The sequence below is a fragment of the Miniopterus natalensis genome, chromosome 19 (genome assembly GCF_054644295.1).
Source record: "Miniopterus natalensis isolate mMinNat1 chromosome 19, mMinNat1.hap1, whole genome shotgun sequence".
NCBI lineage: Eukaryota > Metazoa > Chordata > Mammalia > Chiroptera > Miniopteridae > Miniopterus > Miniopterus natalensis.
The window spans coordinates 36,591,784-36,606,338 of NC_142099.1; the positions used below are offsets into that span (position 1 = coordinate 36,591,784).

The 14,555-nt window shown below is 41.1% G+C and overlaps 1 protein-coding gene across 5 annotated transcripts in view; it reads right to left on the minus strand.

Annotated features, from left to right (window-relative positions):
- DCAF6 (DDB1 and CUL4 associated factor 6) overlaps positions 1-14,555 on the minus strand; it is a 73,075-nt gene that overhangs the window by 927 nt on the left and 57,593 nt on the right. For 4 of the 5 annotated variants that reach the window (XM_016202367.2, XM_016202363.2, XM_016202366.2 and 1 more), the window contains 7 exons: positions 13,704-13,819; positions 12,088-12,174; positions 11,556-11,886; positions 5,348-5,486; positions 3,254-3,410; positions 2,364-2,452; positions 478-583 (listed from right to left, as the gene is read on the minus strand). In XM_016202367.2, the coding sequence (XP_016057853.1) occupies positions 478-583; positions 2,364-2,452; positions 3,254-3,410; positions 5,348-5,486; positions 11,556-11,886; positions 12,088-12,174; positions 13,704-13,819 (1,025 nt within the window). The remainder of the gene's footprint in view (positions 1-477; positions 584-2,363; positions 2,453-3,253; positions 3,411-5,347; positions 5,487-11,555; positions 11,887-12,087; positions 12,175-13,703; positions 13,820-14,555) is intronic. The other variant, XM_016202365.2, reaches the window with a different exon arrangement.

Below are 14,555 nucleotides of genomic sequence, written 5' to 3' on the forward strand. Positions count from 1 at the left end.
CTGTTATGAACACAGATTATTGAATTCCTTCTTGAATAGCAGTTATAATATATGCAGTTTGTGTTATCTGTGGCACTGAGCCTCAGCTTATCATTTAAGACAAAACAATGTTGAAGAAAACAGAGCGGTACCTGTTTTAGCCTTCCTAGCATGTTACCTTTCTTTCGTCTGTGCTCTGCCCGACTATGAGCAAATGGACCACTGAAGGGCATTCATGATGACACAGCCTAAGGCTTATGGTAGGAGCCTCCCCTCAGAGGAGAGAAGCAGAGCAGGTAAAAGTTTTCAGGGGACTCTGTCTTTTATTGTGATGCTTTTCAATAAATCAGGTTCATGAGGAAATGAGTTACTGTGCCAATGAGCTGCCTTCATTTCATGACATAAGGGAATTATGTAAATCCCTGTAAAGCAGATGTGAAATAATACCACGTTTCCCAAACATAATCGTAATTGGAACAGAGCGCTGACAGTGCTCACCGGCTCGGATGTGGTTCAGGGAGGCGAGCATCCTCAGCATGAAGGAGGCGGGCACCGTGATGGTGTTCCTTGTCTCCTCCAGCATGAGCTCATTCCGAGTTATAACCTGGGGGCAAGTTAAACCACATCAGACACCCTGGAGTAACCGTCCCTTCCCCTGAAGATTAGGAGACCGGTAAGAAGAGCAGGAGCTTCGTCCTACATGCCTGCTCTCTATGTTTCCCCGTTAAAGCTTCTCAAGGCCAAACAGTTACTCTGACTTGCAAGTGAGGAGTAAGATCAGAAAATAGGCCTCATACTGTTGGCAGGAAGACAAAGGTCGACTCTGGCTACTAAAACATCCAAGAATCCAATGATCTTTACTAGTAATTTGTTTCCAGTCTACTTTGTGCTGCTCATTGTTTTCCCAGAGCGCAGAACCGATACCTTTGGGACACAGTAGTGTTAAATTACTGTCCTGGGCCACTTAGATCCTTTGAAAGGTTGTTACATTCACTGAGGCAAAGTAATCTTGAAAAGGACCCTTTGGACAAGAGTTACCAACGACCTGTGTCTGAAGTACCAAGAACAGGACTAAACACCCGTGACTCCGAGGCATCCAGTATATAGTCATGGGCAGGGAAAGAAGGGAGAGGAAAGGCAGAGAGCGTGGGGAAGGCAGGCCAAGAGGAAGAGAAAGATGCCACCTGGCCAACAGTCCCCAGTGAAACGAGCACACTTTCAGCTACTGGGGTCCCCACAGGGCCCTTTACAGTCTTGCCCCAGTTTTCAGTCTGACTGAGCGACTTTCCCACATGTTGTAGGTTCTGCACAGGGATGTTGCCTTTACCTTCTAACCACTGGGAATATGCTGACCCTTGTGTCTCCAGCGCTCCTTTGCTCCTTGTCTGCCTGGGGAACACAGTCCTGGGGACCTCTATGTCCTCGGTGAAGACGCCCCCACCCCATCGACTCCATTCACAAGCACAGCTGTCGTTTCTACACCTCAGATACTGACCACACTACGTTCTGGCTGTCTGTTTATATGTCTGTCTGTCCCCAGGCTCTGAGTGCAGGGTTTATCTCTGTCACCTCAGCACTGGGCCAACATATACCAGGTGCTGTACAAATGTCTATGAAATGAGTGGTGGCACACATGGGAACTGTGCTGAGCTGTCAGCCTTGCTCCAAAGGGCTGCCTTACCCACTTACAACACTTCTAGCAACAGACCCTGACCCTGACTTATCTACTCATTTAGAGGGAGGAACAGCAACCCGAGCTGCACTCGCCTACTCAGAGGAGCTCAGCAATTAGTAGCTGATTAATGCAACAGACCCTACTTATTATAAGAAATCTTCTACAGAAACCCACAAATGAAAACCCTGGTTGAAGCTGGGAAGGAAAGGCATAGATATCAGCTTTCTTATCCTAATTCTATAAAAAACCTAGCCCTTCACAGAACTCGGTTGGAAAACTACTGATTTAACAAGAAGCAGAGGAAACCTTAAGACAGAATAAAGGAAAAGATTCTCACCATTTGTTCTGCTACCTACTTGGCTATGATGATGGAAGACAGCTGCAGTAAAACTATTTTCTCAAAAGAACAGTGTTTTTTTTAGGGTTTACTGCAGTAAGCACAAACAGTCAACCTATTTTTCTTAAACTACAAAACAATCTGCTATTACTAATACTCAGTCTTCTAATTAGTAAAATACTAGTTCAATGTTTACCTCTAGTATTACAGGCAGGTTTTCACCTTTATTTTTCTTTTTCTTAAAACTGACCTCCTTACCTGCATTAACTTGTTTTATGTTACCAACTAATAATGAGTTGCTTTGACATTTCTTGAGAAAGCATTTCAGGAACAAAGTAAACTATTGTCTAGCAAGTATAATAAACATCTTACTTCATCAGCAAGTTTTCGGTTAAAAATCCTTGACTCTTCCAGTGGCGACCAGATCTTGATGTCATAATCTATGCCAGATGAGGCCAGAACTAGAAATACAAAGTACATATTAACATAAACTCAGAACACATGCCGTTTCCTCAAGAGATGCAGACCTATGTATGTGTGTGTGTATTCATAGACAGTATATGCAGACAGGTACAGAGGTAGATACATATACAGCAGGGCCTCGAATGAAGTCCTTTCCTTTAACATCATTTCACTGTAACATTGACGAGATGCTGAAGGAACTTAACTCTTGTTTATAACAATCAGCTTATGGTAAAACTGGTTTTGTCATGTTTCACTTAGAAGTCGCAGACCCTATCTATGACGCTCAGCGAGGACTTCCTGTGTGTACATGCACAGCAAAAGTGGGCTGCGATAGAAACTTGATACATTTGTTAACTGAGAATATTATTTTGAAGATTTCCTAAAAGTGACTCTAGAATATGATTTTAAGACCATCTTGAATGACACACATTTCTTTTGTATTCGCTGCTCTTTTATGAGAAACATGGGCAATTCCCAATGGAAAGCAAGAACCCGCCAGGGAGCCTTTGGAGGTGCAATTTGGATAAGTAGTGAGAAGTTCAATCTGCCGAACCTCTTACAGCTAATACAGCTTAGAAGAAATATTAGGAGAACACACTCTTTAATCTACTTCACCATACTTTCTGCCCAAAGCAGGTTATAAGTGTGTTTTAGTTTTAAACCCATGCAGAGCTAGAACTGACTCCCGTGGCTGCCTACAGATAATTTGGATCATTCTTATATTAACTAGAACACCACTGGGGCTGATGAGCCACACTAATGATTTCTAGCCCTTGCCTTACGCAAGGTCCTCTTACTTGGGTCAAACGGATGTGGCTGCAGGCAGTTCACCACGTGATTGTCAGCTTCCAGAAGCATTAAGTGCTCAGCGGTGTGACGATCCCAGATGAAGATATGGCCACAATCAGAACCACTCATCACAAAGTTAGCACCCCAGAAATTGGCTTCTTTTATCTAAGGATTTAAAAAAGGGAAATTACAAGAAAATTCAAATCAAAGCTATTAAAATAAAGACATTCTCTTCTCAAGTTAAAAAATTAATTGGCGCCCAGCTGGCATGGCTCAGCGGTTGAGCATCGACCTGTGACCCAGGAGATCACGGTTCGATTCCCGATCAGGGCACATGCCCAAGTTTTGGGCTTGATCCCCAGCAGGGGCCGTGCAGGAGGCAGCAAGCCGATCAATGACTCTCATCATTGATGTTTATCTCTCTCCCTTCCTCTCTCTGAAATAAAAATATTTTAAAATATAAAAGAAAATAAAAAATAATTGGCTTAGAAAATAAACTACAAATTGAAGAGCTCCTTGTCCTCTGCTACCTTCAAATCATGACAGAGATTCATCAGCAGGGGGAACACGGCCATCAGGAATGAAAAGTCCCCCACGAGGACTGGGATTTTGGTTTGTTCAACACTGTGTCTATAGTGCCTGAAATGGTTCTCAGCATACAGTAGGTACTGAATTAAGAGCTAAGTGAATGAATGAAATTTCTGGGTTTTGGAAAAAATGTATCAATCTTTTTCTTACTATCTGAAGCTCTCATAATTAAGAAAAGATATAAACACATTTACTTTTATGGAGCAATGAGACAAAGGAATATGACAGATTGGAGAGGTTATGATGACATTTTTTTCAATGGATGTATACAAATGAACCATCAAAATCTTTGTGCTTCAGATCTGGATTTTCTAGTCATTTTATCTGCAGCTGCCACTTTGCTATTTTGGGGAAAGCAAAAGAGGGGAGCCAGTTTTGTTCTTACTTGGAGCTATTATTTTATTTACTTATCTTTTTTTCTCATTCCAGCCCTTAATTATTTTCCTAAAAAAAAATTTTTGTTGTTGTTAATTCTCACCTGAGGATATTTTTTCATTGCTTTTCAGAGAGAAGAGGAGGAAGGAAGGGAGGAGGGAAGAAAGAGAGAGAAGCACCGACGTGAGAGAGACACATCAATTGGTTGCCTCCCGCACTCGACTGAGGGCGGGGAGGGAACCTGCGACCGAGGTACATGCCCTTGACTGGGAATTGAACCCTCAACCCTTTGGGGTGCAGGCTGACACTCTAACCACTGAGCCACACCTGCCAGGGCTTCCTCCAAAATTTTAACTAGCCAAACGCAAGAAATGTAAATTGTTTACTTCTATTAATAATAGTACTTTTTCAAATGATTAAATTGTTACTACCAATGATTCCTATAGAGAGTTTGTTTCCCTAAAGTAAGAAAGCAGATTAAAACGGATTGTGCAGATACATTTTGAGAACTCAATGAATGTGAGAACAGCACTTTCTAGATATAAGTGGTTCAGTCACAGTTATGACACACTAGCCGTCTCCCAGGATTCCCTTAGTAAGTAACTGACGTAGTCTATACTGGGGGCAGACTTGTGGATAGTAAAAACTGGAAAGGATGTTAGAGATCATCAGGTCTATTCTGTTCATTTCACAGATGAGGAAACTGAAGTCGGGAGCAAAGTGACTAAAACAAATCTCTGCTTGTCAATCTTAACAAAGTGATGATGAAAACAACCTGACTGTATTTTGCAATGAATCTGGGTTTCATATATTCAAACCCTTCTCTCCAAAAATGACCTATTAGGAAGGTACACAGCAAGTCTGAGAGAGAAAACAAGAAGCAATGGTTACTTGTACAAGTTAAAATTTTAAAAACTCTACAAACAATAGCTCCTGGGTAGGGTAGTTCTCTTGTAAAAAATTATGGTCTTTCATGATACATCACAGGACTAGAAGAACCACGTTTGGGTCTGGGGAGAATCGTGAAGGTGGAAGGTCATCCTGGAGCCACACTGGTCATGTGGGAGAATGATCGTTATGCAAAAACATTCATATTATGAAAGTGCACTTTCTGCAAAGAATGCTAAGAGCCCGTGTACCATTGTCCTGGAGTTGCGATGGCCCTTATAAACCATCTTCACTAGCGGCCTTCTGATGTTCAAAGTGTCCAGTTCTTCCATCTCCTTCCGTTCCTTCCTTCGCCGGAAGAACTCCTGAATGCGGGCGACAGCAGAGCGCCTACGGGTCACATGAAAGGAAGAGAACAGATAAGTACACACACTCATGGGCCACAAGGAATGAAATTATGCCCGTTAAAATCAGTAAGTCTAGAAAATACTTAGACTAAACACGATCTTAGGGACGCACCCCCACTGACAGCATCAAAAGGCAGTCACGACAGTGAGACTCCACGAGACTGGCTGAGTTACTAGCACAAGATGTTTAGTGACAAGATAACTTAAAGACGCGGTCCTCGCCAAGCCAGGGCAGTAGCATGCGACACACGGGTGTAAAGGGCTGTTTCATAAAAACATAATACAGACAAATTCATGTGCAGTTTACCACAAATAAAACAAGTCCTAGTCCATGTTATTTCTCCTTCTCTCCGCATTAAGGAATGTAAAGGAATAAAGAGGAACCAAAGGGAACTAAGGGTAACATGTAACAGCAAAAGATAAACTTATGTTTTGAGATTTTGTTTAAAGGTGTCCCCAGCAAAGAACAGAGTCGTCAAGAAAAAGACAATAAATATTGACATAAGTGCAATAACAAAAAGACTTCCCAGAGCATCTATTCTATGTGGACTCCACAGGGGGCAGATGTGGGGCGACTGAGGTAGACTTGACTCTCCTAAGAACTCAGCTGCTGACAGAGCTGGAGAGTGAAGAATGGGCTCCTAAGACTCATTTACTGATTAGAAAGAAACCTGTCCTGACACATGATGCTACTTAATAAGGCTGTTAGTCTGAATGTGTTATTTAAAACATTGTATTTCAACAAATAATAGACCAAATATTCAAAATATATAAAAAGTCTGTAAGTCAGTAAAAAAAAAGATTATAACAGAAAAACAGGCAAAGGACAAGAGTAGGAAAATTACAGAAGAGATGAATGGTTAATAAATATATAAAAAGATGCTCAGCCTTACTAATAATGAGATAAAGATAAAACAAACTGATCTCTCTGTATGTCTAGTAGATTAAAAAGACTTTCACATCTGTCAGTGGCAAAAGTACAAGAAAATGGGCACTGCTGGTGGGAGTTTAAAGTGGTTCTATATATAAAAAAAGAGAGCTACTCTTTCACTGTAACTTTCCACTGAACACATACATACATATGAAGAACACTTTAAATATTCCTTAAAAGCCTACTATGTGCAAAGTTGTTTTTGAGAATATTAGTTATCAATTCTTTTATGACTGGTTATACTAATTTGGAACATGATTTAAAATTCACAATGAATTCATTTCCATTAATAAGCATGGAAAATTTCAGAATTAAACTCTTGGGCAGCCACTAAAAGAAATTTAAAAAAAAGTATAATTGATATGCCAAGAAAGGAGATATATAAAATTCTGAGTTAAAATCACAAAAGGCAGAAAATGAGTGGAAGACAGAAACGGGCACAAGGAGCAAGGGCGGAAGAGACTGCCCTATTCCCAGAAACCTCCATAATAATCTCCACCCCAACAGGCAAATGTGACTCATTTAAAGCAACATGGTATTTTTTAGTTGCAGTCTTCATTGTAAGAGCAGAAACTGGCTTTGAGTGTTTTGGATAAAAGGTATGAAACAGAAAATCAAAAAGCCCTGAAACAAATTCCATTTTACTGTCATTTAACTAGAAAGTGATAACTGGCAATAGACTAATTTGCTAAAAGTTACTTCCAGCATATCTTAATGTAAAAACAGCCTAGAAACACCAGCACAACAGCAAAAACAATTCTGAGATGTTTACATGGGAATGGGCCCAACAAGGGATTTTTATACATCAACTAGTTTCTGGCTTGCTTTGTCATTCGGTGTCCCCCCGGGGACCACCACCATTGCTGCTTCCTGACTGCTGCTGTATACTGTGTCTTATATTCTATTCCATTTTGTTTCAGAAACTAATGGTAAATAACAGGCGTGCGCCACCAGGACGAGGTACCAGGCTGATTTTGTCAGTATACCGGGTTTTGTGTAGATAGTGATGGGACTGAGGTTCACTTTAATGTCATATTTAAAAATGGACCCGGTGTTAGTCTTCACACAAGAGCACAGAAGTGTTTGAGAGCCCTGCATCACCTTGATGTGTGGCCTTATTAAGTTATTCAGTTATTTGTAAGAATACAGCTTTTTTTAAAAAAATCAGAATCTTAAACCTATGCCCAGAATTAGACTCAAATCCATTTTCAGTCCCTGATCTCAAGGAAAAGGAGATACTAACAGAAAGGTGCTCGCTGTTACCCAGGCAGGTTCAAAAACGCCGTAAGCTGCACTCCTCAGCCACGTATTCAAAGCAAGTTACCAACATGTAAAGTACGTCCTTTCGGGCTGAGGTCGCTTCATCGCACGACATGCCTGAAGTGAGCAGTCACTGCGCACAGGACCTCTGCGCTGTCCCCATGCAGCCGTGCGGCGAAGGGAGTGCGAGAAAAGCAGCTGCTTTCACCACGCTCAGCAACGAGGAGCTCGGTGCGCTCCAGGGCGTGTCGGCTGTTAACAGGGAGGGGTGAGCGGTGGGAAATGGGGACCTGGCAAGTTCACGGGAAGGAAGACGGAATGGAGGAGCACACTGCATTACCCCACCATTCTGTCCCCTACTGCTGTTCCCGACAGTAAATCTAGTGAAGGGAACACAACCCAGTCACTCACAGACCCCGGGATTTAAAGCATCACGGTCACTTTTATCACCATCATCTCAACCTAAAAATCACCTTTGCTTCCCTTTGCGATTCAGGGGATTGTGTGAGACTGTCATTCAACTAAACACCTACGTGGAAGTGAAGGAACAGGAACACTCACTAAAGACAGATCAGAGGAGACCCTGCACTTCACCCTTTTATCTTTTAAACAGACTAGAACCTAACCCCTTCCAGGGACTCAGGTCTTCCTACCACCCCTGGGGCACCTGCCTGGCGCCCTCAGGGCTGAGCTGCTCTGGGAAAAACCAATCAGCCCTGAGGCTTGATGACAAGCAGGCGAAGAACACAGCTGCTAATAATGCCCAGGAGTCCTGTTCCTTCTCTATGGTGACTCTTTTCTCTGCATTTTTCATTAATAAAGAATAAACTTGAATCACTAGAAATGCTGAAAGAGTGATTATATGACCACTAAATAGTTGGGTGGCAAATTTACAGTATGTGAAGAAATTTGGCTTCCGAGTAGGTAACTGGAACCAAATTTCTATGCAAATAAATACTTTTAAAAGTCATTAACAGGCAATGCTGGGTTAACATACTGTTTGAGTCTATGACCAGAATCTATTAGGGACCACGTGAGGACTGCTTCTGGATGCTTACTTAGATGCTGTCTGTTTTCAGAGCAGAACACCTCCCAGGCTTGCAGGAGGAACAGCTGCTAGCTAGGCCCTCCACCCTTTAAGATGAGTTTGGCACCTTGAAAACACTCCACATAAAGACCCCCACTTGCCTTTTACCCATTCCAAGGCACATGTGTCTAAGTCCAGTACCTAACATCACTAAGGGATACACATACTACTTTTATGAATTGTTTTTTAATACCATGCTTAGAAAGTATATTTCTTTCTTCCTTCACTTTAGTTTCCATTTACTGTTCTATGTTCCTGCCCTAGACCAAGTTCAAGGGGACCTAATATGTGGGGACCACAGATTTCACTGTTCTAAACTTCGGGTATCTGCCAGTGGAGGTGTTCTACCATAGACTCTAGCCTGGTTTCTCTATCAGACTGACTGGCTACAAAGCAGCAAACTATGGCTATTGGGCCTAACCCTGCAGCCGGCTGTTTTTAATGGCCCACAGCTAAGAAGTTTCCGCATTTGTAAATGGTGACATTTTAAATGGCTATGTAAGTACCAATATAACAGCCTCCATTTTGCCTCTTGGCCAGCAAAGCCTAGAAGATTCACTCTCTGATGTTTTAGGAAAAAGTCTAACAACCTCTGCTATACAGAGTCCAGTTCTGTTTACACCAAAACTAGCTACAGTTAATGAGAAGAGCACTCCATTTTAAAATAGCCATGTTAGTTGTTAAGGCCTTTATTTTCTAAGACATTTCCTTGTCATGCTTAATCTCAGCCCAAAAGTGAAAACGAAGGTCATATTTATTTAACCAAATTTTAAGAACGCAAATCTTTAAAGAGAAATCATTACTCTGCATTGCAACTGCTTTGATATTTTTATTAAATGTGTGTCCAAAATGGCCTGGCTATGAACATTTTAGGTTTCATTTTTAAAAATTAAATTTGGGCTCTGGCTGGTGTGGCTCAGTTGGTTGGAGCGTCATCTCACACAGAAAGGCCGAGGGTTCAATCCCTGGTCGAGGGGTGTCCAGGAGGATAGGTTTCTCTCTCACATCGATGTTTCATTCTCTCTCCACCCTGTTCCCCATCTCTTTAAATAAATAAATAAATAAATAAATAAATAAATAAATAAATAAAATAAGCATGTCTTTAGTGAAGATTTTAAAAAAAATTAAATTGGGGGCAAAAAAAATTATGAGATCTACTATGTAATTCTTTATACAAATTTAAGTACAAACCTAAGTATATACATTCACCATTTAAAATTTTCGGGCCATTTCTTTACCCTAACCAAGCTAATCTTAACCGGCTTCTCTTTAAGACATGCATCCTTTAGTTGGCCATTTTATCCATCTGCAAAATGTGTCCTGAGACTCTAAGAACCGAATGCTATGACTTTTACAACAGAGGTTTGGGATCCTTTGCCCCTTTGGAAACAAATGCTCAAAAATCATATGCCTGCTTACAAGCTGGTAAACGATTCTTTCCAGGTTCTTAAGCAGCAAAATGTCTTAAACTTTCTTTAGAACAAAAGTCAACACAGCTACTCTTTCCAGTGCAGAAGATAAGTGGGCAGCAGCCTCAGGATGAGGAGGCCGAGAAGGGGTAGAAAGGGTAAACGTGTATCCTACACGGGTGGCTCGGGATGTAATCCAGATGGTGCTACGGAAGCTGGGAGCTTTAGAAATTACGTAGCTGAAAGTCAGAAAGAAGATTTTCCACCGTTTACAGTTTTGGTAAATAGCTGAGGAATGGCAGAGGAAAAGCTGGTGGCGCTGGGAGACAGCGATTAGCAGCAGTTTGGTACCACGTCAGTGTGCATGTCACTGCGGAGCACTGTATTTAATTTCACAATCTATTAAAATTGTTTTCCATGTTCTTATAAGTGGCTTATATCCTGTCCTCTGTTCTTCAATAAACTGAGTCTCTTGAAGGGTAAGAATTTTATTTTCCTCTGTTGCTCTTCAGCAAATTTACTACTATGTCCTATAGAATGAAACAAAGTAATACATGGGACAGACTAAGGCTCAGTACCTACCCTGAGTATACAGCATAGTTTTTGTTATGTAAGTTTTAGAAACCATCAATTTGATTTTCAGAATGTGTTATGCTTGCTAATCTTGTGTGCAGGCGTCAAGTGGGAATGATATTCTAAGGGACTCCCTTTGGGGATGGGAAGTTTTATTTGCCTAAAACATACAGTGAGAATGCTAAAGGCTAATGTGTGCAGGTGAGGAGATGTATGATTAATCTCCAAGTACAAATATAGGGAAAAGCACCTATGTTAACAATTCAATTGTTTATTGTGGTTACAATATTTGTTAGCTGGTGTAATTTTTCATTTTCCAAATTAAGTTTCTAAAGTTTAGTAGAAATCAAAGAAAAACAAAATGTTCTCAAAACGAGAACTGCTATCACACTACCTTAACCCAGGGTCAATAGAAAAGCAGAAAGACTGATGAGTAAAAATATCCAAAACCCTGCTAAAGGCCAGGCTGTGCACAGAGCACTCTGACGGCTAAATAAACTCCACTCCACACATAAGCTGCTGGTCCCTAACACTCCCTCCTCCTATCTGTAAGCTGCGGGGCAGCCGCAGTGCTGGAGAAGCAGCAGGGTGACTTGACGCCCTCTTCATGGACTCTGCTCAAAGAACGTAATGTGTGAAATGACCTTGTTTGAAAGGCTCTGTAAGTTTACACAACTAAGACACTCTTAGAGGAAGCAACTGTCCAAAATGGAGAGACTCCTTTATGTGACTTCAAAGAAAGCTTTGTGAATTATACTTCTTACAGTTCATGTTAATTAAAAATTTACCAACCTGTCACCAGGTCCTGCTCGATACCTAGCACCTGGGATCAGGACTGGGTCATCATCACTGTCATCAGTGTCCTGGAGAGCAGAGTCTGTGGTCGACGTTTCCTCAGGAGGCACAGGCCCAAGGGCTTCCATCTGTGCCTGAGGCTCAGGATCAGGGCTGCTGAGATGGGCAGTGCTCTCAGCAGCACTGGTTTGATTGGAAGTCTCTGGTTCCCCGTCTTTCTCGGACAAAGTGGCGGCGTCTGGAACCCCACAAGGACTATCAGGATTGAAGTCGTTCCTTTCTCCTGAGCTGGAATCTGACAGCTCAGATGTAAACTTGTCTGATTGTGCTATCAGAAAATAAAGAAGTAATAGGTGGTCATGTCAGCAACCTTAATTATTTAACTTCAAAGCTGGCATAAGACATTTTCTAATTAAAGTCTAATTCCCTAAAAAGAGGGGAAAATTCCACAACACATCTATTTGGAACTGGCCTCTAACTCTGGAGAGACTAACACATGAAGCAACTATCTAGAGAGAAGACAACTCACCTCTGTCTATTTGGTTCTGAACTGTGCTTTCTGCAGATGCACCTTCCTGGGACGTCGTCACATCCTCTGAGGATTCTTCAGGAGCTTCTGGGGAGTGAACCAAATAATCATTAAATCCAAACTGTTTTTAGAAAAATAACCACCAACTTAATACCCCAGATCTCTTAACCCTTTATGGGTCATGGAAACTTTTGACACTCAGCTGAACCTCACCTCAGTAGGACACAAATACAGAATGCACACAGGAAATCATACAAACGCCCTCAGGGAGGGGGCCCCAGCTGTGCCCACAGCCCCTTCCCGATGCCCCAGACCTTTGGGAACTAACTCTGTGTGAGAATCTCTGGTGTAGATGATGTCTCACAGGCGAGATTACTGGATCTGGCTTGTTTCTGTCACAAAATCTAAACTTAATACGACGTATTTTTTGGTCCCTTAAGCATTTGGTATAATCTGAACTATCATGAACAAATAGTATAGTTGAGCCTACTTTAAATTCTGTTTTGTCCATTAAAAACACTTAATTCTGGGATTTAACTCCAAGACCCATGAAGGATCAGTTGTTTACTCCTAACTGGACATCAGCTTCCCGTTACTAACCAGACAGTTGTCTTACACTTTATTTATTTATTTATTTATTTATTTATTTATTTATTTATTTATTTATTTATTTATTTATTTATTTTTTGTTTAAAATATTACAGGTGTCCCTTTTTCTCCCCTATGAGCCATTCCACCCCGTCCCATCCCCCTCCCTAGTCCCTCTCCCCACCATTGACCGCGTCCTTGGGTTGTGCATATGTGCATATAAATTCTTTGGTTACTCTCTCCCCCTCCACCCACCCGCCCTCCTCCATCCCTCTGACATTCATCAGTCTGATCTATGTTTCCATGTCAATGAATCTATTCTGTTCATCAGTTTATTAGGTTCTTTAGATTCCACATATAAGCAAGATCATGCGATGTTTGTCTTTCTTTACCTGGCTTATTTCACTTAGCATAATTTTCTCCAAGTCCATCCATACACATATTTAATTCTTGTAAACTCTATTACACTGAAGTATCTATTTACTTTTTATGAAATGAATTCACTTATTCCTTCATTTATCAAGTATTTACTGAGAATCTACTGTTTCAGGCTCTTTGCTAGACTCCAGCTTTCACATAATGGTTATATATAAAGATTCTAGGCAAGAGTTCTGAAAAATTCCCTAAATGAAACAAGATTCATTCATAACCCATTTAGATTGTATCCCTCCTTTCTTTTCCTCCATAAACCACATATACTCTGGAAAAAAAATCAGGACAGGTACTCTGGATTCCAAAACTGCTCGGTATAAAAACAGCAAAGATGATCCAAACTGACACTGACAGAGCACACATTGTCAGTGCGATGACCATGTCTCTTGTCCATTGTGTCCACAGAGGGGAACTGGGCTGCACTGTGATGCCCCATCAGAAATGCTGAAGGTCCCTACTTGGTGAACCTGTTAACTGTTTATCAATAGTAATAGCTAGACTAGAAACAAGAAACCAAAGGGCATCATTGAGGGAAGAGAAAAATGGGTGGCATCCAACATCGGGGTTTGTGATGACAAAGCACAGTCACAGCTTACCTGTCTCGCTGTCTCCTGCTGGAGGTGGCTCTGAGCTTTGTGGGACCAGAGATTCCTCCTGACCCTCTGGTTTGCCATGGGTCCCGTTCCCTCTAGAACTGGAGGAAGTACTGCTCCTGTCACCAAAACAAAGCAAGTGGGCCCACCAGGAAGTTAATAAAAAAAGAAAAGTCAGGCTACAAATAAAATGTAGGATGTATTATTTTAATAGTACTTACAAAAATCACTTTTAATAATCAAGGTGACTATTCTAATCTACTTTAATATTAAAAAGGAAACTTAGAAATACATAAGGGCCGCTTCCACAGTGTTTTAATGCTTCTAAGGTCAGCTACACATTTCTACACATCTCTCTTGAATTTTATAATTTAATTACATTGTCTCCCTTCTTACCCTCACTAGAGATGGTTCATCCTATTCAAGTCCTTAATGATTCTACAGACTTTGATTGTTTGCCCGTTAACCCTTTGTTTTCTAGGCTACTTTTAAATTAATACTTAAAAAGGCCTAGACATTTCTTTGGCCTTTGCACTGCGCTCTGCAGACCACTTCCAGTTCTAGAACACAGTTTATAGGAGTCCAGGATGTTTTCTGGGTTAGTTTTAATACCCAGCTGATGATGGCCATAGTTCTGTTAGCATTTCTGGTGAGAGCAGAATGCTAGACCAATTTACATGAACAATTTCAATGAGTTTCTGTGACAAGTCATGGCATCACATACTGTAAGGAGGGAATTGAGTGGGAAAGAAAATAGAGAAAAATGTATAACAATCTGACTCCGATTAAAATTAAATTCACAGAAATGTGACAATTTCTCAAATTTAGAATAAATGTGAACAAGGAAATGAAACT